The sequence below is a fragment of the Phoxinus phoxinus genome (genome assembly GCF_949152265.1).
Source record: "Phoxinus phoxinus genome assembly, chromosome: 7".
NCBI lineage: Eukaryota > Metazoa > Chordata > Actinopteri > Cypriniformes > Leuciscidae > Phoxinus > Phoxinus phoxinus.
In genome coordinates, this window is record NC_136882.1 from 9,004,197 (window position 1) to 9,028,939 (window position 24,743).

The window sequence follows — 24,743 nt, forward strand, 5'->3', positions numbered from 1 at the left end:
TTTTTTTTTTTTTTATACTTTCCTATCATGGTTAAAAGGCAAAAGATATTCTTTAAACTGATGGCAGTTAAGCTCCATCCACAAAGAAATTGAGTTCAAGTCCCGGGTCATGGTTTTTTTTTTTGTTTGTTTTTTTCATACTTTTGGGATTTTGACGACAGGTCCCGGGTCATCGTTTTTTTTTTTTTTTTCATACTTTCCTATCATGGTTAAAAGGCAAAAAATATTCTTTAAACTGATGGCAGTTAAGCTCCATCCACAAAGAAATTGAGTTCAAGTCCCGGGTCATGTTTTTTTTTGTTTTTTGTTTTTTTTCATACTTTTGGGATTTTGACGACAGGTCCCGGGTCATCGTTTTTTGTTTTTTTTTCATACTTTCCTATCATGGTTAAAAGGCAAAAAATATTCTTTAAACTGATGGCAGTTAAGCTCCATCCACAAAGAAATTGAGTTCAAGTCCCGGGTAATGTTTTTTTTGTTTTTTGTTTTTTTCATACTTTTGGGATTTTGACGACAGGTCCCGGGTCATCGTTTTTTTTTTTTTTTTTTTTTTTTTTCATACTTTCCTATCATGGTTAAAAGGCAAAATATATTCTTTAAACTGATGGCAGTTAAGCTCCATCCACAAAGAAATTGAGTTCAAGTCCCGGGTCATGTTTTTTTTGTTTTTTTGTTTTGGGATTTTGACGACAGGTCCCGGGTCATCGTTTTTTTAGTTTTTTTCATACTTTCCTATCATTGTTAAAAGGCAAAAGATATTCTTTAAACTGATGGCAGTTAAGCTCCATCCACAAAGAAATTGAGTTCAAGTCCCGGGTCATGTTTTTTTTTGTTTTTTTGTTTTTTCATACTTTTGGGATTTTGACGACAGGTCCCGGGTCATCGTTTTTTTTTTTTTTTTTTTTTTTTTTCATACTTTCCTATCATGGTTAAAAGGCAAAATATATTCTTTAAACTGATGGCAGTTAAGATCCATCCACAAAGAAATTGAGTTCAAGTCCCGGGTCATGTTTTTTTTTTTTTCATACTTTTGGGATTTTGACGACAGGTCCCGGGTCATCGTTTTTTTTTTTTTCATACTTTCCTATCATGGTTAAAAGGCAAAATATATTCTTTAAACTGATGGCAGTTAAGCTCCATCCACAAAAAAATTGAGTTCAAGTCCCGGGTCATGTTTTTTTTTTTTTTTTTTTTCATACTTTTGGGATTTTGACGACAGGTCCCGGGTCATTGTTTTTTTGTTTTTTTCATACTTTCCTATCATGGTTAAAAGGCAAAAGATATTCTTTAAACTGATGGCAGTTAAGCTCCATCCACAAAGAAATTGAGTTCAAGTTCCGGGTCATGTTTTTTTTTGTTTTTTTGTTTTTTCATACTTTTGGGATTTTGACGACAGGTCCCGGGTCATTGTTTTTTTTGTTTTTTTCATACTTTCCTATCATGGTTAAAAGGCAAAAGATATTCTTTAAACTGATGGCAGTTAAGCTCCATCCACAAAGAAATTGAGTTCAAGTCCCGGGTCATGTTTTTTTTTGTTTTTTTGTTTTGGGATTTTGACGACAGGTCCCGGGTCATCGTTTTTTTAGTTTTTTTCATACTTTCCTATCATTGTTAAAAGGCAAAAGATATTCTTTAAACTGATGGCAGTTAAGCTCCATCCACAAAGAAATTGAGTTCAAGTCCCGGGTCATGTTTTTTTTTGTTTTTTGTTTTTTTCATACTTTTGGGATTTTGACGACAGGTCCCGGGTCATCGGTTTTTTTTTTCTCCATACTTTCCTATCATGGTTAAAAGGCAAAAGATATTCTTTAAACTGATGGCAGTTAAGCTCCATCCACAAAGAAATTGAGTTCAAGTCCCGGGTCATGTTTTTTTTTTTTTCATACTTTTGGGATTTTGACGACAGGTCCCGGGTCATCGTTTTTTTTTTTTTTCATACTTTCCTATCATGGTTAAAAGGCAAAATATATTCTTTAAACTGATGGCAGTTAAGCTCCATCCACAAAAAAATTGAGTTCAAGTCCCGGGTCATGTTTTTTTTTTTTTTTTTTTTTATACTTTTGGGATTTTGACGACAGGTCCCGGGTCATTGTTTTTTTTGTTTTTTTCATACTTTCCTATCATGGTTAAAAGGCAAAAGATATTCTTTAAACTGATGGCAGTTAAGCTCCATCCACAAAGAAATTGAGTTCAAGTCCCGGGTCATGTTTTTTTTAGTTTTTTGTTTTTTTCATACTTTTGGGATTTTGACGACAGGTCCCGGGTCATTGTTTTTTTTTTTTTTTTCATACTTTCCTATCATGGTTAAAAGGCAAAAAATATTCTTTAAACTGATGGCAGTTAAGCTCCATCCACAAAGAAATTGAGTTCAAGTCCCGGGTCATGTTTTTTTTTTTGTTTTTTTGTTTTTTCATACTTTTGGGATTTTGACGACAGGTCCCGGGTCATCGTTTTTTTTTTTTTTTTTTTTTTTTCATACTTTCCAATCATGGTTAAAAGGCAAAAGATATTCTTTAAACTGATGGCAGTTAAGCTCCATCCACAAAGAAATTGAGTTCAAGTCCCGGGTCATGTTTTTTTTTGTTTTTTTGTTTTGGGATTTTGACGACAGGTCCCGGGTCATCGTTTTTTTTTTTTTTTTCATACTTTCCTATCATGGTTAAAAGGCAAAATATATTCTTTAAACTGATGGCAGTTAAGCTCCATCCACAAAGAAATTGAGTTCAAGTCCCGGGTCATGTTTTTTTTTGTTTTTTGTTTTTTTCATACTTTTGGGATTTTGACGACAGGTCCCGGGTCATCGTTTTTTTTTTTTTTTTCATACTTTCCTATCATGGTTAAAAGGCAAAAGATATTCTTTAAACTGATGGCAGTTAAGCTCCATCCACAAAGAAATTGAGTTCAAGTCCCGGGTCATGTTTTTTTTTGTTTTTTGTTTTTTTCATACTTTTGGGATTTTGACGACAGGTCCCGGGTCATCGTTTTTTTTTTTTTTTCATACTTTCCTATCATGGTTAAAAGGCAAAAGATATTCTTTAAACTGATGGCAGTTAAGCTCCATCCACAAAGAAATTGAGTTCAAGTCCCGGGTCATGTTTTTTTTTGTTTTTTGTTTTTTTCATACTTTTGGGATTTTGACGACAGGTCCCGGGTCATCGTTTTTTTTTTTTTTTTTCATACTTTCCTATCATGGTTAAAAGGCAAAAGATATTCTTTAAACTGATGGCAGTTAAGCTCCATCCACAAAGAAATTGAGTTCAAGTCCCGGGTCATGTTTTTTTTTGTTTTTTGTTTTTTTGTTTCAAAAAATTCTTTAAACTGATGGCAGTTAAGCTCCATCCACAAAGAAATTGAGTTCAAGTTCCGGGTCATGTTTTTTTTTGTTTTTTTGTTTTTTCATACTTTTGGGATTTTGACGACAGGTCCCGTGTCATCGTTTTTTTTTTTTTTTTTTTTTTTTTTCATACTTTCCTATCATGGTTAAAAGGCAAAAGATATTCTTTAAACTGATGGCAGTTAAGCTCCATCCACAAAGAAATTGAGTTCAAGTCCCGGGTCATGTTTTTTTTAGTTTTTTTTTTTTTTCATACTTTTGGGATTTTGACGACAGGTCCCGGGTCATCGTTTTTTTTTTTTTTTTTCATACTTTCCTATCATGGTTAAAAGGCAAAAGATATTCTTTAAACTGATGGCAGTTAAGCTCCATCCACAAAGAAATTGAGTTCAAGTCCCGGGTCATGTTTTTTTTAGTTTTTTGTTTTTTTCATACTTTTGGGATTTTGACGACAGGTCCCGTGTCATCGTTTTTTTTTTTTTTTTTTGTTTTTTTTCATACTTTCCTATCATGGTTAAAAGGCAAAAGATATTCTTTAAACTGATGGCAGTTAAGCTCCATCCACAAAGAAATTGAGTTCAAGTTCCGGGTCATGTTTTTTTTTGTTTTTTTGTTTTTTCATACTTTTGGGATTTTGACGACAGGTCCCGTGTCATCGTTTTTTTTTTTTTTTTTTTTTTTTTTTTCATACTTTCCTATCATGGTTAAAAGGCAAAAGATATTCTTTAAACTGATGGCAGTTAAGCTCCATCCACAAAGAAATTGAGTTCAAGTCCCGGGTCATGTTTTTTTTAGTTTTTTGTTTTTTTCATACTTTTGGGATTTTGACGACAGGTCCCGGGTCATCGTTTTTTTTTTTTTTTTCATACTTTCCTATCATGGTTAAAAGGCAAAAGATATTCTTTAAACTGATGGCAGTTAAGCTCCATCCACAAAGAAAATGAGTTCAAGTCCCGGGTCATGTTTTTTTTTGTTTTTTGTTTTTTTCATACTTTTGGGATTTTGACGACAGGTCCCGGGTCATCGTTTTTTTTTTTTTTTTCATACTTTCCTATCATGGTTAAAAGGCAAAAGATATTCTTTAAACTGATGGCAGTTAAGCTCCATCCACAAAGAAATTGAGTTCAAGTCCCGGGTCATGTTTTTTTTTGTTTTTTGTTTTTTTCATACTTTTGGGATTTTGACGACAGGTCCCGGGTCATCTTTTTTTTTTTTTTTCATACTTTCCTATCATGGTTAAAAGGCAAAAGATATTCTTTAAACTGATGGCAGTTAAGCTCCATCCACAAAGAAATTGAGTTCAAGTCCCGGGTCATGTTTTTTTTTGTTTTTTTCTTTTTTCATACTTTTGGGATTTTGACGACAGGTCCCGGGTCATCGTTTTTTTTTTTTTTTCATACTTTCCTATCATGGTTAAAAGGCAAAATATATTCTTTAAACTGATGGCAGTTAAGCTCCATCCACAAAGAAATTGAGTTCAAGTTCCGGGTCATGTTTTTTTTTGTTTTTTTGTTTTTTCATACTTTTGGGATTTTGACGACAGGTCCCGTGTCATCGTTTTTTTTTTTTTTTTTTTTTTTTTTCATACTTTCCTATCATGGTTAAAAGGCAAAAGATATTCTTTAAACTGATGGCAGTTAAGCTCCATCCACAAAGAAATTGAGTTCAAGTCCCGGGTCATGTTTTTTTTAGTTTTTTGTTTTTTTCATACTTTTGGGATTTTGACGACAGGTCCCGGGTCATCGTTTTTTTTTTTTTTTTCATACTTTCCTATCATGGTTAAAAGGCAAAAGATATTCTTTAAACTGATGGCAGTTAAGCTCCATCCACAAAGAAATTGAGTTCAAGTCCCGGGTCATGTTTTTTTTTGTTTTTTGTTTTTTTCATACTTTTGGGATTTTGACGACAGGTCCCGGGTCATCGTTTTTTTTTTTTTTTTCATACTTTCCTATCATGGTTAAAAGGCAAAAGATATTCTTTAAACTGATGGCAGTTAAGCTCCATCCACAAAGAAATTGAGTTCAAGTCCCGGGTCATGTTTTTTTTTGTTTTTTGTTTTTTTCATACTTTTGGGATTTTGACGACAGGTCCCGGGTCATCGTTTTTTTTTTTTTTTTATACTTTCCTATCATGGTTAAAAGGCAAAAGATATTCTTTAAACTGATGGCAGTTAAGCTCCATCCACAAAGAAATTGAGTTCAAGTCCCGGGTCATGTTTTTTTTTGTTTTTTTGTTTTTTCATACTTTTGGGATTTTGACGACAGGTCCCGGGTCATCGTTTTTTTTTTTTTTCATACTTTCCTATCATGGTTAAAAGGCAAAATATATTCTTTAAACTGATGGCAGTTAAGCTCCATCCACAAAGAAATTGAGTTCATGTCCCGGGTCATGTTTTTTTTTGTTTTTTGTTTTTTTCATACTTTTGGGATTTTGACGACAGGTCCCGGGTCATCGTTTTTTTTTTTTTTTTTCATACTTTCCTATCATGGTTAAAAGGCAAAAGATATTCTTTAAACTGATGGCAGTTAAGCTCCATCCACATAGAAATTGAGTTCAAGTCCCGGGTCATGTTTTATTTTGTTTTTTGTTTTTTTCATACTTTTGGGATTTTGACGACAGGTCCCGGGTCATCGTTTTTTTGTTTTTGTTTTTTTTTCATACTTTCCTATCATGGTTAAAAGGCAAAATATATTCTTTAAACTGATGGCAGTTAAGCTCCATCCACAAAAAAATTGAGTTCAAGTCCCGGGTCATGTTTTTTTATTTTATTTTTTTCATACTTTTGGGATTTTGACAACAGATCCCGGGTAATCGTTTTTTTTGTTTTTTTCATACTTTCCTATCATTGTTAAAAGGCAAAATATATTCTTTAAACTGATGGCAGTTAAGCTCCATCCACAAAGAAATTGAGTTTAAGTCCCGGGTCATGGTTTTTTTTTTGTTTTTTTGTTTTTTCATACTTTTGGGATTTTGACGACAGGTCCCGGGTCATCGTTTTTTTTTTTTTTCATACTTTCCTATCATGGTTAAAAGGCAAAATATATTCTTTAAACTGATGGCAGTTAAGCTCCATCCACAAAGAAATTGAGTTCAAGTTCCGGGTCATGTTTTTTTTAGTTTTTTTTTTTTTTCATACTTTTGGGATTTTGACGACAGGTCCCGTGTCATCGTTTTTTTTTTTTTTTTTTTTTCATACTTTCCTATCATGGTTAAAAGGCAAAAGATATTCTTTAAACTGATGGCAGTTAAGCTCCATCCACAAAGAAATTGAGTTCAAGTCCCGGGTCATGTTTTTTTTAGTTTTTTGTTTTTTTCATACTTTTGGGATTTTGACGACAGGTCCCGGGTCATTGTTTTTTTTTTTTTTTTCATACTTTCCTATCATGGTTAAAAGGCAAAAGATATTCTTTAAACTGATGGCAGTTAAGCTCCATCCACAAAGAAATTGAGTTCAAGTCCCGGGTCATGTTTTTTTTTGTTTTTTGTTTTTTTCATACTTTTGGGATTTTGACGACAGGTCCCGGGTCATCGTTTTTTTTTTTTTTTTCATACTTTCCTATCATGGTTAAAAGGCAAAAGATATTCTTTAAACTGATGGCAGTTAAGCTCCATCCACAAAGAAATTGAGTTCAAGTCCCGGGTCATGTTTTTTTTTGTTTTTTGTTTTTTTCATACTTTTGGGATTTTGACGACAGGTCCCGGGTCATCGTTTTTTTTTTTTTTTTCATACTTTCCTATCATGGTTAAAAGGCAAAAGATATTCTTTAAACTGATGGCAGTTAAGCTCCATCCACAAAGAAATTGAGTTCAAGTCCCGGGTCATGTTTTTTTTAGTTTTTTGTTTTTTTTCATACTTTTGGGATTTTGACGACAGGTCCCGGGTCATCGTTTTTTTTTTTTTTTTCATACTTTCCTATCATGGTTAAAAGGCAAAAGATATTCTTTAAACTGATGGCAGTTAAGCTCCATCCACAAAGAAATTGAGTTCAAGTCCCGGGTCATGTTTTTTTTTGTTTTTTGTTTTTTTCATACTTTTGGGATTTTGACGACAGGTCCCGGGTCATCGTTTTTTTTTTTTTTTTCATACTTTCCTATCATGGTTAAAAGGCAAAAGATATTCTTTAAACTGATGGCAGTTAAGCTCCATCCACAAAGAAATTGAGTTCAAGTCCCGGGTCATGTTTTTTTTTGTTTTTTGTTTTTTTCATACTTTTGGGATTTTGACGACAGGTCCCGGGTCATCGTTTTTTTTTTTTTTTCATACTTTCCTATCATGGTTAAAAGGCAAAAGATATTCTTTAAACTGATGGCAGTTAAGCTCCATCCACAAAGAAATTGAGTTCAAGTCCCGGGTCATGTTTTTTTTTGTTTTTTCATACTTTTGGGATTTTGACGACAGGTCCCGGGTCATCGTTTTTTTTTTTTTTTCATACTTTCCTATCATGGTTAAAAGGCAAAATATATTCTTTAAACTGATGGCAGTTAAGCTCCATCCACAAAGAAATTGAGTTCATGTCCCGGGTCATGTTTTTTTTTGTTTTTTGTTTTTTTCATACTTTTGGGATTTTGACGACAGGTCCCGGGTCATCGTTTTTTTTTTTTTTTTCATACTTTCCTATCATGGTTAAAAGGCAAAAGATATTCTTTAAACTGATGGCAGTTAAGCTCCATCCACAAAGAAATTGAGTTCAAGTCCCGAGTCATGTTTTTTTTTGTTTTTTGTTTTTTTCATACTTTTGGGATTTTGACGACAGGTCCCGGGTCATCGTTTTTTTTTTTTTTTTCATACTTTCCTATCATGGTTAAAAGGCAAAAGATATTCTTTAAACTGATGGCAGTTAAGCTCCATCCACAAAGAAATTGAGTTCAAGTCCCGAGTCATGTTTTTTTTTGTTTTTTGTTTTTTTCATACTTTTGGGATTTTGACGACAGGTCCCGGGTCATCGTTTTTTTTTTTTTTTTTCATACTTTCCTATCATGGTTAAAAGGCAAAAGATATTCTTTAAACTGATGGCAGTTAAGCTCCATCCACATAGAAATTGAGTTCAAGTCCCGGGTCATGTTTTATTTTGTTTTTTGTTTTTTTCATACTTTTGGGATTTTGACGACAGGTCCCGGGTCATCGTTTTTTTGTTTTTGTTTTTTTTTCATACTTTCCTATCATGGTTAAAAGGCAAAATATATTCTTTAAACTGATGGCAGTTAAGCTCCATCCACAAAAAAATTGAGTTCAAGTCCCGGGTCATGTTTTTTTATTTTATTTTTTTCATACTTTTGGGATTTTGACAACAGATCCCGGGTAATCGTTTTTTTTGTTTTTTTCATACTTTCCTATCATTGTTAAAAGGCAAAATATATTCTTTAAACTGATGGCAGTTAAGCTCCATCCACAAAGAAATTGAGTTTAAGTCCCGGGTCATGGTTTTTTTTTTTTGTTTGTTTTTTCATACTTTTGGGATTTTGACGACAGGTCCCGGGTCATCGTTTTTTTTTTTTTTCATACTTTCCTATCATGGTTAAAAGGCAAAATATATTCTTTAAACTGATGGCAGTTAAGCTCCATCCACAAAGAAATTGAGTTCAAGTTCCGGGTCATGTTTTTTTTTGTTTTTTTGTTTTTTCATACTTTTGGGATTTTGACGACAGGTCCCGTGTCATCGTTTTTTTTTTTTTTTTTTTTTTTTTCATACTTTCCTATCATGGTTAAAAGGCAAAAGATATTCTTTAAACTGATGGCAGTTAAGCTCCATCCACAAAGAAATTGAGTTCAAGTCCCGGGTCATGTTTTTTTTTGTTTTTTGTTTTTTTCATACTTTTGGGATTTTGACGACAGGTCCCGGGTCATCGTTTTTTTTTTTTTTTCATACTTTCCTATCATGGTTAAAAGGCAAAAGATATTCTTTAAACTGATGGCAGTTAAGCTCCATCCACAAAGAAATTGAGTTCAAGTCCCGGGTCATGTTTTTTTTAGTTTTTTGTTTTTTCATACTTTTGGGATTTTGACGACAGGTCCCGGGTCATCGTTTTTTTTTTTTTTTTCATACTTTCCTATCATGGTTAAAAGGCAAAAGATATTCTTTAAACTGATGGCAGTTAAGCTCCATCCACAAAGAAATTGAGTTCAAGTCCCGGGTCATGTTTTTTTTTGTTTTTTGTTTTTTTCATACTTTTGGGATTTTGACGACAGGTCCCGGGTCATCGTTTTTTTTTTTTTTTCATACTTTCCTATCATGGTTAAAAGGCAAAAGATATTCTTTAAACTGATGGCAGTTAAGCTCCATCCACAAAGAAATTGAGTTCAAGTCCCGGGTCATGTTTTTTTTTGTTTTTTTGTTTTTTCATACTTTTGGGATTTTGACGACAGGTCCCGGGTCATCGTTTTTTTTTTTTTTCATACTTTCCTATCATGGTTAAAAGGCAAAATATATTCTTTAAACTGATGGCAGTTAAGCTCCATCCACAAAGAAATTGAGTTCATGTCCCGGGTCATGTTTTTTTTTGTTTTTTGTTTTTTTCATACTTTTGGGATTTTGACGACAGGTCCCGGGTCATCGTTTTTTTTTTTTTTTTCATACTTTCCTATCATGGTTAAAAGGCAAAAGATATTCTTTAAACTGATGGCAGTTAAGCTCCATCCACAAAGAAATTGAGTTCAAGTCCCGAGTCATGTTTTTTTTTGTTTTTTGTTTTTTTCATACTTTTGGGATTTTGACGACAGGTCCCGGGTCATCGTTTTTTTTTTTTTTTTCATACTTTCCTATCATGGTTAAAAGGCAAAAGATATTCTTTAAACTGATGGCAGTTAAGCTCCATCCACAAAGAAATTGAGTTCAAGTCCCGAGTCATGTTTTTTTTTGTTTTTTGTTTTTTTCATACTTTTGGGATTTTGACGACAGGTCCCGGGTCATCGTTTTTTTTTTTTTTTTTCATACTTTCCTATCATGGTTAAAAGGCAAAAGATATTCTTTAAACTGATGGCAGTTAAGCTCCATCCACATAGAAATTGAGTTCAAGTCCCGGGTCATGTTTTATTTTGTTTTTTGTTTTTTTTCATACTTTTGGGATTTTGACGACAGGTCCCGGGTCATCGTTTTTTTGTTTTTGTTTTTTTTTCATACTTTCCTATCATGGTTAAAAGGCAAAATATATTCTTTAAACTGATGGCAGTTAAGCTCCATCCACAAAAAAATTGAGTTCAAGTCCCGGGTCATGTTTTTTTATTTTATTTTTTTCATACTTTTGGGATTTTGACAACAGATCCCGGGTAATCGTTTTTTTTGTTTTTTTCATACTTTCCTATCATTGTTAAAAGGCAAAATATATTCTTTAAACTGATGGCAGTTAAGCTCCATCCACAAAGAAATTGAGTTTAAGTCCCGGGTCATGGTTTTTTTGTTTTTTTTGTTTTTTCATACTTTTGGGATTTTGACGACAGGTCCCGGGTCATCGTTTTTTTTTTTTTTCATACTTTCCTATCATGGTTAAAAGGCAAAATATATTCTTTAAACTGATGGCAGTTAAGCTCCATCCACAAAGAAATTGAGTTCAAGTTCCGGGTCATGTTTTTTTTTGTTTTTTTGTTTTTTCATACTTTTGGGATTTTGACGACAGGTCCCGTGTCATCGTTTTTTTTTTTTTTTTTTTTTTTTTCATACTTTCCTATCATGGTTAAAAGGCAAAAGATATTCTTTAAACTGATGGCAGTTAAGCTCCATCCACAAAGAAATTGAGTTCAAGTCCCGGGTCATGTTTTTTTTTGTTTTTTGTTTTTTTCATACTTTTGGGATTTTGACGACAGGTCCCGGGTCATCGTTTTTTTTTTTTTTTCATACTTTCCTATCATGGTTAAAAGGCAAAAGATATTCTTTAAACTGATGGCAGTTAAGCTCCATCCACAAAGAAATTGAGTTCAAGTCCCGGGTCATGTTTTTTTTAGTTTTTTGTTTTTTTCATACTTTTGGGATTTTGACGACAGGTCCCGGGTCATCGTTTTTTTTTTTTTTTTCATACTTTCCTATCATGGTTAAAAGGCAAAAGATATTCTTTAAACTGATGGCAGTTAAGCTCCATCCACAAAGAAATTGAGTTCAAGTCCCGGGTCATGTTTTTTTTTGTTTTTTGTTTTTTTCATACTTTTGGGATTTTGACGACAGGTCCCGGGTCATCGTTTTTTTTTTTTTTTTCATACTTTCCTATCATGGTTAAAAGGCAAAAGATATTCTTTAAACTGATGGCAGTTAAGCTCCATCCACAAAGAAATTGAGTTCAAGTCCCGGGTCATGTTTTTTTTTGTTTTTTGTTTTTTTCATACTTTTGGGATTTTGACGACAGGTCCCGGGTCATCGTTTTTTTTTTTTTTTTATACTTTCCTATCATGGTTAAAAGGCAAAAGATATTCTTTAAACTGATGGCAGTTAAGCTCCATCCACAAAGAAATTGAGTTCAAGTCCCGGGTCATGTTTTTTTTTGTTTTTTTGTTTTTTCATACTTTTGGGATTTTGACGACAGGTCCCGGGTCATCGTTTTTTTTTTTTTTCATACTTTCCTATCATGGTTAAAAGGCAAAATATATTCTTTAAACTGATGGCAGTTAAGCTCCATCCACAAAGAAATTGAGTTCATGTCCCGGGTCATGTTTTTTTTTGTTTTTTGTTTTTTTCATACTTTTGGGATTTTGACGACAGGTCCCGGGTCATCGTTTTTTTTTTTTTTTTTTATACTTTCCTATCATGGTTAAAAGGCAAAAGATATTCTTTAAACTGATGGCAGTTAAGCTCCATCCACATAGAAATTGAGTTCAAGTCCCGGGTCATGTTTTATTTTGTTTTTTGTTTTTTTCATACTTTTGGGATTTTGACGACAGGTCCCGGGTCATCGTTTTTTTGTTTTTGTTTTTTTTTCATACTTTCCTATCATGGTTAAAAGGCAAAATATATTCTTTAAACTGATGGCAGTTAAGCTCCATCCACAAAAAAATTGAGTTCAAGTCCCGGGTCATGTTTTTTTATTTTATTTTTTTCATACTTTTGGGATTTTGACAACAGATCCCGGGTAATCGTTTTTTTTGTTTTTTTCATACTTTCCTATCATTGTTAAAAGGCAAAATATATTCTTTAAACTGATGGCAGTTAAGCTCCATCCACAAAGAAATTGAGTTTAAGTCCCGGGTCATGGTTTTTTTTTGTTTTTTTGTTTTTTCATACTTTTGGGATTTTGACGACAGGTCCCGGGTCATCGTTTTTTTTTTTTTTTCATACTTTCCTATCATGGTTAAAAGGCAAAATATATTCTTTAAACTGATGGCAGTTAAGCTCCATCCACAAAGAAATTGAGTTCAAGTTCCGGGTCATGTTTTTTTTTGTTTTTTTGTTTTTTCATACTTTTGGGATTTTGACGACAGGTCCCGTGTCATCGTTTTTTTTTTTTTTTTTTTTTTTTTCATACTTTCCTATCATGGTTAAAAGGCAAAAGATATTCTTTAAACTGATGGCAGTTAAGCTCCATCCACAAAGAAATTGAGTTCAAGTCCCGGGTCATGTTTTTTTTAGTTTTTTGTTTTTTTCATACTTTTGGGATTTTGACGACAGGTCCCGGGTCATTGTTTTTTTTTTTTTTTTCATACTTTCCTATCATGGTTAAAAGGCAAAAGATATTCTTTAAACTGATGGCAGTTAAGCTCCATCCACAAAGAAATTGAGTTCAAGTCCCGGGTCATGTTTTTTTTTGTTTTTTGTTTTTTTCATACTTTTGGGATTTTGACGACAGGTCCCGGGTCATCGTTTTTTTTTTTTTTTTCATACTTTCCTATCATGGTTAAAAGGCAAAAGATATTCTTTAAACTGATGGCAGTTAAGCTCCATCCACAAAGAAATTGAGTTCAAGTCCCGGGTCATGTTTTTTTTTGTTTTTTGTTTTTTTCATACTTTTGGGATTTTGACGACAGGTCCCGGGTCATCGTTTTTTTTTTTTTTTTCATACTTTCCTATCATGGTTAAAAGGCAAAAGATATTCTTTAAACTGATGGCAGTTAAGCTCCATCCACAAAGAAATTGAGTTCAAGTCCCGAGTCATGTTTTTTTTTGTTTTTTTGTTTTTTCATACTTTTGGGATTTTGACGACAGGTCCCGGGTCATCGTTTTTTTTTTTTTTTCATACTTTCCTATCATGGTTAAAAGGCAAAAGATATTCTTTAAACTGATGGCAGTTAAGCTCCATCCACAAAGAAATTGAGTTCAAGTCCCGGGTCATGTTTTTTTTTTTTTTTTTTTTTTTTCATACTTTTGGGATTTTGACGACAGGTCCCGGGTCATCGTTTTTTTTTTTTTTTTTTTTTTTCATACTTTCCAATCATGGTTAAAAGGCAAAAGATATTCTTTAAACTGATGGCAGTTAAGCTCCATCCACAAAGAAATTGAGTTCAAGTCCCGGGTCATGTTTTTTTTTGTTTTTTTCATACTTTTGGGATTTTGACGACAGGTCCCGGGTCATCGTTTTTTTTTTTTTTTTCATACTTTCCTATCATGGTTAAAAGGCAAAATATATTATTTAAACTGATGGCAGTTAAGCTCCATCCACAAAGAAATTGAGTTCAAGTCCCGGGTCATGTTTTTTTTTGTTTTTTGTTTTTTTCATACTTTTGGGATTTTGACGACAGGTCCCGTGTCATCGTTTTTTTTTTTTTTTTTTTTTTTTTCATTCTTTCCTATCATGGTTAAAAGGCAAAAGATATTCTTTAAACTGATGGCAGTTAAGCTCCATCCACAAAGAAATTGAGTTCAAGTCCCGGGTCATGTTTTTTTTAGTTTTTTGTTTTTTTCATACTTTTGGGATTTTGACGACAGGTCCCGGGTCATCGTTTTTTTTTTTTTTTTCATACTTTCCTATCATTGTTAAAAGGCAAAAGATATTCTTTGAACTGATGGCAGTTAAGCTCCATCCACAAAGAAATTGAGTTCAAGTCCCAGGTCATGTTTTTTTTTGTTTTTTTGTTTTTTCATACTTTTGGGATTTTGACGACAGGTCCCGGGTCATCGTTTTTTTTTTGTTTTTGTTTTTTTCATACTTTCCTATCATGGTTAAAAGGCAAAATATATTCTTTAAACTGATGGCAGTTAAGCTCCATCCACAAAGAAATTGAGTTCAAGTCCCGGGTCATGTTTTTTTTAGTTTTTTGTTTTTTTCATACTTTTGGGATTTTGACGACAGGTCCCCGGGTCATCGTTTTTTTTTTTTTTTCATACTTTCCTATCGTTGTTAAAAGGCAAAAGATATTCTTTAAACTGATGGCAGTTAAGCTCCATCAGTAGTTATAACATATACCATGTGTCACTTTTGGATTGATTTATTACCCCCTGCCCTGTCACAAATGATTGACAGGGAATCTGTGTCTCCAGAATATGTTTCTGATTTATGATGGGGGTAACGGCGTCAGCATGTCTAGTAACTATGGCGCCGCGTGACGTGTGACGCAGCCGGAGGTGTTGACCGGGGAATTTGAAAGAAAGGTGTCAGGACATATGGCAGCTCTAATTTGTATTACAAACGTTTTAGCATACTCGCACCTCACCATATGGCGATGGAGTTTTTTTTTATGTCATGGTACATCCTGGACAGCCTTTTCATACCTACGTCACTACCTACGTCACTACCTACATCATGGATTTAAACAAGGTTAGGGGATGTGGTGTTAGACACAGAAAACATTCTGCATCTTTCTCCTGCTACAATGGCTGCTCCGGGAACTTCTAAAACCCCTATAAAGGTCATGTGTATTTCGCCAACAAGAGGACCTGTTGAAATGAGAGAGGAACTAACTTATGCACCAAGGAAAAAACCAAATGTTAGCTTGACAAAGTTTCTTCATGAAGACATAGCTAATGTGAAACGTGATTTCCCGATGTCTGGTAAACGCGTTCTGAGATATGCGTTTGACAAGGTGCAGCGTGTTGTGAAACTCTACACTGCTGATGTTGGAGACGAGTTTACATGGGATACTCCATGTGTGATTTTTCAAGACAAAGACTGGTTTGTGTTTTTCAACTACGTTTGGAGAGATTTGAACGACTGTGGTGATGATCCGTTATACGTCGCCGAGTGGGATGGCTTAACCCCTAACACAAGATTTCGGGTGGTCGGGGACCACACTAAAAAGCTACCAGACGACTGTGTTTATATTTTTTGCTGCAACGACAAGACAAAGCTCGACAGATATGTGTGGCCTATTCGAGAATCTGAGCATCATACGTGCTACGACATGAAATTTCTGTTTCGGTGGAAGGATGTTCGAATGCTTGACAGTATATTTACAGCTATAGACAAGATGTTTAGATGGTGTGACATGTATGATCGTTACAGTTCTGTAAAGATGCAACTGTTTCAACCTAAGAAGGGCGTTACCAACCCCGAAGACCGCCTCTTAAGCCCACCCACATATTACAGTCATTAAAAACGCCTACGGATCGGTACAACTGCTGCATTCATCCACCATGTCTCAAGGATCTACACCAGTCTACTGCTACAGCAACACCCCTGAGACTGCCCCAGCTATGCCTGATGACAATGCGACACCGTTGGAACCCCACCCACAAACCTGTGACAACAGCTGGTTGGATAAGTTTTGCATGGATCTAGGATATCACAACCTGACCTTCCTTACAACACCATACGGCAACAGCGGTGCAATAGCAGGAGCGGCGGCCTTAGCAGGAATTGACGCCACAGACAGCTGTATCCGTTCTGACGGGTTCAAAATCATAAAAGCAACTGTTGTGGTCCTTCTGGAACATGTCATCAACAAAAAGCTGAAAGAAATCTGTTTGGGTTGTGAAGTGGATCACCCCAGTCAGATTAGACATTCCTGCTTGTTTGAACCAGATCCCTATTTCTTTGACACGTACTTTGAGGAACTGACACGTAATCTGGTGAGACCAGACCTTAAGCACATAGTTGCTCAAGCGTTGAGCCGTTGTGGTTTAAGAGTTCACCCCCAGAGGATTCAGGGGTCAGTGGACGCTATTTTACACGAACTACGTGACGAGGTTTTCATTGTGGAAAAGCTTTGCGAAGTCAGAGAGAAAGTTCTGGACGGCAGCAGTGAACAAATTGTCTATGACGCTGTGGACAGCTGGAAAGGTATTGTCCAAGTTGACTGTTTGTGACAACAGCATGGGTAACACTTGTTTTGCAACCGGACTGGCTAAGTGTCTACTTAAACAACGTATTAGATGTGAGATGACTACCTTATTGTATAACTACATTAATGAATGTGCCAATGTATCGATTACTGTAAACAGATGTGGTGTTGATGCCAGACGTTTTACAAACCTCAAGAAACAAATGTGTGTCGTAAGAAATGTGTCAAATGAATGGTCAGATATGATGCGGTTATGCGTTAATGCTGGTGATCCAATTTGTGTAACCATCAGAAAAATTTTAGACCTGATGACTGAATGTGGTAGTTTTATTAGAATAGCTGATATATTGTGTTTGTGTACATATGTGTCGGATCTATGTGTAGACATGTTGACAAGAAACAATCAGACTGATGTATGTAAAATTGTTGAAACACTGGTTGATTACATTCTAGAGAAAAACATTGTGGTGTGTATAAATTTTCTACACTACATTGATGCTGTATGATACCTTTGTGTCCTTTTAATGTTTAAGAAATAAATACCCGAACCACTTACACCATCTGTGTTATTCTTTTGTGGATCGTGAAGTGTCAATATGTCCGAAGAAATGAAAAAGGTTTATTACACACCTTCTAACCCTGGTTCTTTAGGGGGTAAAAAACGTTTAAAAGAAGTTGTTTTAAAAGAGACGGGTGTTCGTTTAACCGATAAAGAAGTTTCAGATTGGGTCGCTGGCGAGGATGCATATACACTACACAGAAGTGCCCCACTAAAATATAAAAGGAATCGGGTTTTTGTCTACGGTATTGATATGCAGTTCCAAGCCGATCTAGTAGATATGTCGGCATATGCCGAGGTAAATGACAACCACCACTTTCTGCTTACTTGCATTGATTTGTTTAGTAAGTACTCGTGGACAAGGCCTTTAAAAAACAAGAGTGGTATAGAGGTCTCTAAAGCTTTTGAATCCATACTGAAAGAGGGACGCATACCACAAAAACTACAGACAGATAAAGGAAAGGAGTTTTTTAACAAACACTTTCAAAACGTGACAAAAAAGTACAATATTAACCATTTTTCAACAAACACAGAATTAAAGGCGTGTGTTATCGAGCGGTTTAATAGAACCTTAAAAGGAAGAATGTGGAGATATTTAACAGCTATAAACTCCAAACGTTACATCGACATACTTCAAGACATTACACAAGGATACAATGTGAGCTATCACAGAAGCATCAAGATGAGGCCGATTGATGTGGGAAGAGAAAACGAATCTGTGGTGCTACATAACCTATATGGTGATACCAAACCCCGCAATGTTAACCCCATATTTAAATACAAGATCGGGGACGTGGTTCGAATTTCTAAAGTCAGGGGCCCGTTTGCAAAAGGGTATGAAGAAAACTACACACAAGAGTATTTTACTGTATCAGCGTGTATTCCACGAGACCCTCCTGTTTACAGATTGAGTGATTATGATGGTGATGTTATCAACGGCGTTTTTTATGCTGAAGAATTACAAAAAATATTTGTCAGTAAAAACAAGACATTTAAAGTTGAAAAGATTTTAGATAAGAAGAAGCAGGGTCGCAAAACATTAGTACTGGTACAATGGCTCGGATGGCCTGCAAAATTTGCATCATGGATCGATCAGAAAGAATTAGTTGACGTACAGGTGCCATAAAAACAAAGGACAAGCACAGACTGTCTGCAGTTGTATAAAAAACAGACATGGCAGAGGGTGGTTTTTATGTCACACTACCATGCAATGCTTCACAGTCTGTATATCCTGATAATACAATCTCTAATTATAGAACAAGGCTGGCTACCTCTATAAATATAAGAGGAGAATGGGAGGTAGGTCTTGTTCAAATTGAATATCCTAGAAGTTGGTACACCTTTAACAACAAAGATGCCTTTTTTGAGATAAACATCGAACCCACTGCTGTCGACGGCGAAAAAAACACTAACAGCATACGTCGTGGTGTAGATGTGAAGAAGACCGACTTATCGAGACTGCGCATACCTATAAAGACAGGTTATTACGACAAGGTCCCAACCCTGGTTAGTGTGATAAATGATTTACTAGCCCCTCATGGGTCATTCGGTTACGATGTTGTAAAAAACAAAGTATTTCTGAAAGCAAAACCTAACATTTCAATAACCTTCCATGGAAAACTAGCCATTATTTTAGGGTTGAAACCAGGTGCCTCGATAGGAGATTCTATGCGACAAAAAACAAACCCCGGAAAAACTAATTTTGAAAAGGATGTTGTAACATATGCAATGCATCAGGCAGACATACACGGAGGTTTCTACACTCTGTATATATACACAGATATTATACGATACCAGTCAGTAGGTGATGCCTTCGTACCACTCCTGGAGTGTGTACAAATAACCGGTGATAACAACAACACAGTCAGTGTACGATACGACAAACCCCACTACGTGTCTATCAACAAATCGGTCATCGCAGATATTGCTATAGAAGTAAAGGACGATCAAAATCAACACATCCCATTTTCTTACGGGAAAGTGTGCATTAAACTACACTTTAGGCCAGTAAAAAATTTTCATTAAGATGACATATTTCAACAATCACAATGTTGATCCCATGCGTTATGTGGCCTATTACCAGAATCAGGCTGGCAATGGACTTCCGGGCTATTCCGGCGGAGTTATGTATGGCGCTGGTTTGGGCAGACTTTTTAGGGGTCTCTTTAGAATGGCTATACCACTACTGAGACGAGGATTTAGCATAGCCAAGCCACATCTTAAATCAGCAGCGAAAAACATACTAAGTGACGTTGTTAGTAATACGTTATCACGATCTTTTAATAACAATCACGATACTCAAGACGGGTCCGGTTTAATGGTGATGGCACGTAAAAGTGTACCTAGGCCTCCGGGGGTGCGGAGGAGTGGCCAGAAGCAGAAGAAAACAAAACGGCCCCCCAAGAAAACATCAGTTGTAAAACGCAAGCGCAAGGATACGGCTAGGCGTACTGCTTCAAAAAGATCAAGGAGTTCTGTTAAAACAATATTTTAGATCATGGCGTTACTACACAACATGTCAGAAGAGTGTTTAAAATCCGAACTGGATCTTTTTACTGTACCCCTGACACAGACCGCTATTGAAAAGAACACTTATATAGAAATTCCGCCATTATCTGCGATATCTCCGACATCGCCTCTGGAATTTTTCATTGCGGGGAATGGAGAGGATTACGTGGATCTAAACAACACATTGTTGTTTATGCGTCTCAAAATCACTTATGCAGATGGGACGGACATTGCTGACGGAGACCCCGTAGGGCTTATCAACTATCCGGGAGCCACAATTTTTTCACAAGTGGACGTGTCGCTTGGAGACCGTCTCATTTCACAGAGTTCTAGCACATATCCATACCGCTGTATGATAGAGTGTCTTACTAATTATGGTAAAGATACCCTTGAAACACTTTTCTCAGCGGGGCTCTTCTATAAGGACAAAGCCGGGCATATGGACATTTCAGACCCTGCCGGGGCAAATAACGGCCTGACAAAGAGAGCAGCCTTCACCAACGCTAGCAATGTGGTCGAACTACTCGCACCAGTTCACAGTGACATCTTCTTTCAAGATAAACTTTTACTCAATGGATTGGACCTTAAAATTAGAATGACGAGAGGTAAAGACGAATTCTGTTTGATGAGGAGCAATGACATAGCCTACAAATTGAACATCCAGTCTGCATCACTTTTTGTGAAAAAAGTGACAGTGTCCCCAGCTGTGAGACTGGGTCATGCGCAAGCCCTACTCTCAACCACTGCAAAGTACCCCATCGACAGGGTGTGTTTGAAAAGCTTCTCAATACCAGCCGGATCACGGGTCTGTAATCAAGAGAACTTATTTTTAGGAGCATTGCCAAAATCTCTGGTTCTAGCGATGGTTGATAATGATGCATTTGTGGGGTCATATAATAAAAACCCTTTTGCATTTAAAAACTATGATTTAGAATTTTTAGCCATTTATCTGGATGGTCAACAGTACCCCTCAAAGCCTCTGCAGCCTGAATATGAAAATGGTTCTGCAGTGCGTGAGTTTTATCAGTTAGCGCTGGCTTCTGGAAGGCATCTTAAAAACCAGGCTCTAAGTATCGATAGGGAAGATTTTCTGCATGGCTATACACTCTACACGTTCAATTTCACACCAGACGAGGATTGTGGACAGCATGTATCACTTGTCAAAAGTGGCAATATCAGACTAGAAGCACGTTTCAGACAGCCAATACCACAGACTGTTACCTTAATTGTTTATGCTTTGTTTGACAACATAATTGAAGTATCAAATCGACGACAGGTGCTTGTTGATTACTATTAACGGGTTAAAATGAACACTGTGCAGCTTACGGGTGTCATGGATAAGATTTCGTGCAATACTTATTTTCTTGGAGTACTACCATGTGACTATCTACCGAAAACCCCTTTAAGAACATTACCATCAATGGTTTTAATCAATACAGATCCATCAGGCCTCCCAGGCCAACATTGGTTGGCCATCTACATAAATGATGATAGCGTAGGTTGTTTTTTCGATAGTTTTGGTAATAAACCAGATTACCAAGGCTTTCACCCCGTTATCAAAGACTTTTTAAATCTCAATTCTAGTGCAGTACAATATTCCACTGTGCAAGTCCAAGATTTTTCATCAGACACCTGTGGTCAACACTGTGTGTTCTTTCTCTACCACATGTCAAAGGGATTTGATTATGATTATGTGTTGAAAATGTATACCAATGATTTAATTAAAAATGATAAAATGGTGTCAACATTTGTGAAAAAACTAAAACAAGTTCCATGTAATGAAAATGTTTTCAAATGTATTCAGTGTGTGCAAATGGGTGAAATGTATATGTCTCATGTTTAATATTTTTAAATAAAAACAACTTAAGAACAGATATTTCTTTCTTTAAACTCTTTTTTATTATTATTACACATACACACATCATATTCAACAATACATGTCATAAATTCTCAACAAAAAAAAACAACAAAACAAAAAAAACAATAGGCAACCCACAAACTGTCGGATTAAAAACTTAACCATCGACTCTGGTCTAGACTGGAGGATTTGAATAATGAGTCTTGTGAATATTCTGAAGGTACCGGTGTGTTTGGAAGCACTTTCCGTTTTTTACTCTTCTTAGATGATCCAGTTATAATCGGGGTCGCTATGGTCTTGAACGAGTTAATTGCGTGTCTGACATGGTGGTTTGGCACCACTGAGTATGGCATATTTAAACTAGCAAAAGCCTCCAGAAACTCATGCCATCCACCAGGTCTCCGCTCATCAGCAACCTTTTGTGGAGCCGTGACGCTTTTAACTAGATCAAGCATATGTGAACCGGGGATTGTTCTGCCTTTAAACACAAACTCCCCCGACTCAGTCCACGATGTGATATCTTTAGTTTTAGACATTTTATCTAAAATGTAACGGACATTTTTCATACTCCTCTGTGGAATATTCTTTAAAATCTCATCTGCAAAATCATCTAAGCCGTCGCGGACAGTAACAAGGCCTGTTGGAGATGGATCTTCTTTTACAAGGTTGCCAGGCTGCGGAAGACTTAATGTTAATGTGGCGGATTCCGTATCCCCCTGTCTAGTGAGTGTTAAAAACCTCTGCAAAACACCGGTGTACAGCTTAGCTTTTTCGTGGTGATCTATGTCAGACCTTTGCAATATATTTCTTATAGTCGCATCCAAATCGTTCTCCACAACATGCTGTATAGACTCACGGGGGTTAGAGGGTTTCAGCTTGTCCAACTGGTGTTGCGGGATTAAAAACATCTTCTCAGCGTACTCCATCACCAAGCTTATTTAGGCCACATTTACACATAGCCGGGTATTTAGAGAAACGAATATTTCTCCCCCTCCGTTTTCAATAATAACATCGTGCACACAACCCGCATAAATACGCCGTCAAGCGCCTTTATAACTATGCTAAACCTATGGGCGGCAGTGTAGGGAGAAGGATAAAGCCATGCAAGCCAATCAGAATCCTCAGAATCGACAAGAGAGAACCTAAAACCCCGTTTCTCCCAGTTGACACGACAACACATAACCGGCGTTTTCAGAAATCTCCACTTTGGCCGGAGTTTTTAGAAATGATCGTTTTCTGGGATAAAAACGGCGTTTTCGTGTAAATGACAGGCCAAAACGCAGAGAAATATCTGCGTTTTCCCATCGTGTAAACGGGGCCTTAGATGCGATTAAACTGGTTATAAAGGGAATTGCGACGCTTAACAACGGCAAAAGAAATCCTCCTTGTTGATTGATTAACCGTCTTTTGCGTCTAACACCAACCTTTTTATCAGCAACTATTTTGATCTCGCTTCTTTTTCTCTTTAGTTTCTGATATTGTTGTGACGATAGTGGAATATTACCATGGACTACATTAAGAGCTACCTCACACAACGACACAATGAGTTCGTCTGCAGCGACCTCTAAAATAACGCGTCTTTGTTTAGGTGTGGCTTTTAATAATAATTTTAAAAGAGGCAAGTTTCTTAAAAGTCTTGCTGACATTTTCAAATATCGTCTAACAAAGTTAATGTTTTCTTTTCTGAATGTACACAACTGGATATTGTGACAGAATATCTGTTCTGAGACGATACTGCTCTGGTGTTTTCGCTTTAAAGTCAATCAAAAGGTACCCGAAAGGAATGCTGGTCGCATTTTCATAACACTCCATAAAAAATGTAGTGTTTCTGGGGTACATCTGACGTGCTAATACATTAATTTGTGTGTTGTCTCTGGGGTTTTTGAACAGTACCAGATAATTGGTGTTTAAACTGATGGTCCTGCTGGATTTACCTTGTAAAAACAAGTTTTGTACAATATACAATGCACTCAGGCTTTTATGATGTACATATTGCGTGAACAGACGTTGGATTTCAGAGTTGTTACTAGCATCATCCATAACATCATCTAGAATCAAAAAATTATTCTTGTTGGGCGGGAACAAACGGTCATCATTCAGGGTTTGTGGGATACCTTCAATAAATTTAATATCATACAGTTTCAACAATTCATCATACAAAGGTTGCCAACAATCATAAATGTACACAATGTTTTCAACATTTTTAGAAACTACAGTTTTAGCATTTTCCAACAACATTTTTACAAAAAAAGTTTTTCCTGAGCTAGAAGGACCACTTAATACACATGAAAAGGGGTGTTGTAACCTGAAATCGAAACCGTCTGAGTCTAGCACCCCTCGATGACCAAAAACGTTGTCAGTAGCCATATGGTAGTGTAGTTAGGTCAGGTAGCAAAACGCGTTTGTTGTACACCACTTGGAATTTTTTCACAACTGACTTGTTGTGTAATGTGAACTGTTTTTTGTTCCTCACTATACTGTCGGAGTGTGCGAGAATGTAATTACCCTCACCCCGCCCCCTCGCATACTGATCAACAAGACCAATTAATGAGTCTAACCTAATGGCCTCAGAGTTTACAGCATTCAGAGTGATACCTTTGGCCTTCATACACACCTTACCCATAGCAGTACGATACCCGTAACTTTTTGGACCACTTGAACAAAACTCCACAATATGGTCTCCATCCCCAACTTCATCAGTAAGATCGCCAAGGTATGGCCCTAGTGGGGGCTCGTATTCACCCTCTTTAGATGTGAATACAACACTATCGGTATCACAATAAATCAGTCTATCACCCAACTTGTCCATAAGATCATAAAGCTCTAACCGTGCATGGGCTGTTGTAAAAGCCCCGAGAAAGACATTGATGTCACGAGTCTGGACCCCTTTCCCATCTGCGTAAGACCACTGAACGATCGCAACAGTGTCTGACACAAATGAGAAATGCTTGAGGTCATACTCAGTGCCAAAAATGTATCGGGCAAACTGTTCAGGGTCTATAAGTATCTCGGTGGTTGGCAACTGTTCGCGCATCGAGAACCGCCCCCACAAAGAATTAAGAAGGAGCTTCATTATGGATCTGCGTGCTGCATTAAACTCAATCTTGTCCAGATTCAACTTAATCCCTTCTTTCTCAAAGTAATCTCTAACATAAGATTCTTTGTCGGCATCGGTCACAACGTCTTTTGGAAAACCTGAACTCTCCTGTTTGAACTGTAAAAATGTTTTAACATAATCACAAAACAACGTTTCAGATCGTTGAGGAAAATGCCAGACCTCATCGATTTTTGTCACCACATAACCCTTCTCAATGGCTTTCAACAGCTCAATACTAACCCAACATCCATGAAT

At 36.1% G+C, this 24,743-nt stretch overlaps 1 protein-coding gene across 1 annotated transcript; it reads left to right on the forward strand.

Moving 5' to 3' along the window:
• Positions 1–19,522: 19,522 nt before the first annotated feature.
• LOC307001209 (uncharacterized protein F54H12.2-like) lies at positions 19,523–20,830 on the forward strand (the record flags this gene model as incomplete). The annotated part of the gene is made up of 1 exon (XM_079617430.1): positions 19,523–20,830. One exon carries the CDS (start codon positions 19,523–19,525, stop codon positions 20,828–20,830), a length of 1,308 nt encoding a protein of 435 aa, XP_079473556.1.
• Positions 20,831–24,743: the final 3,913 nt, after the last annotated feature.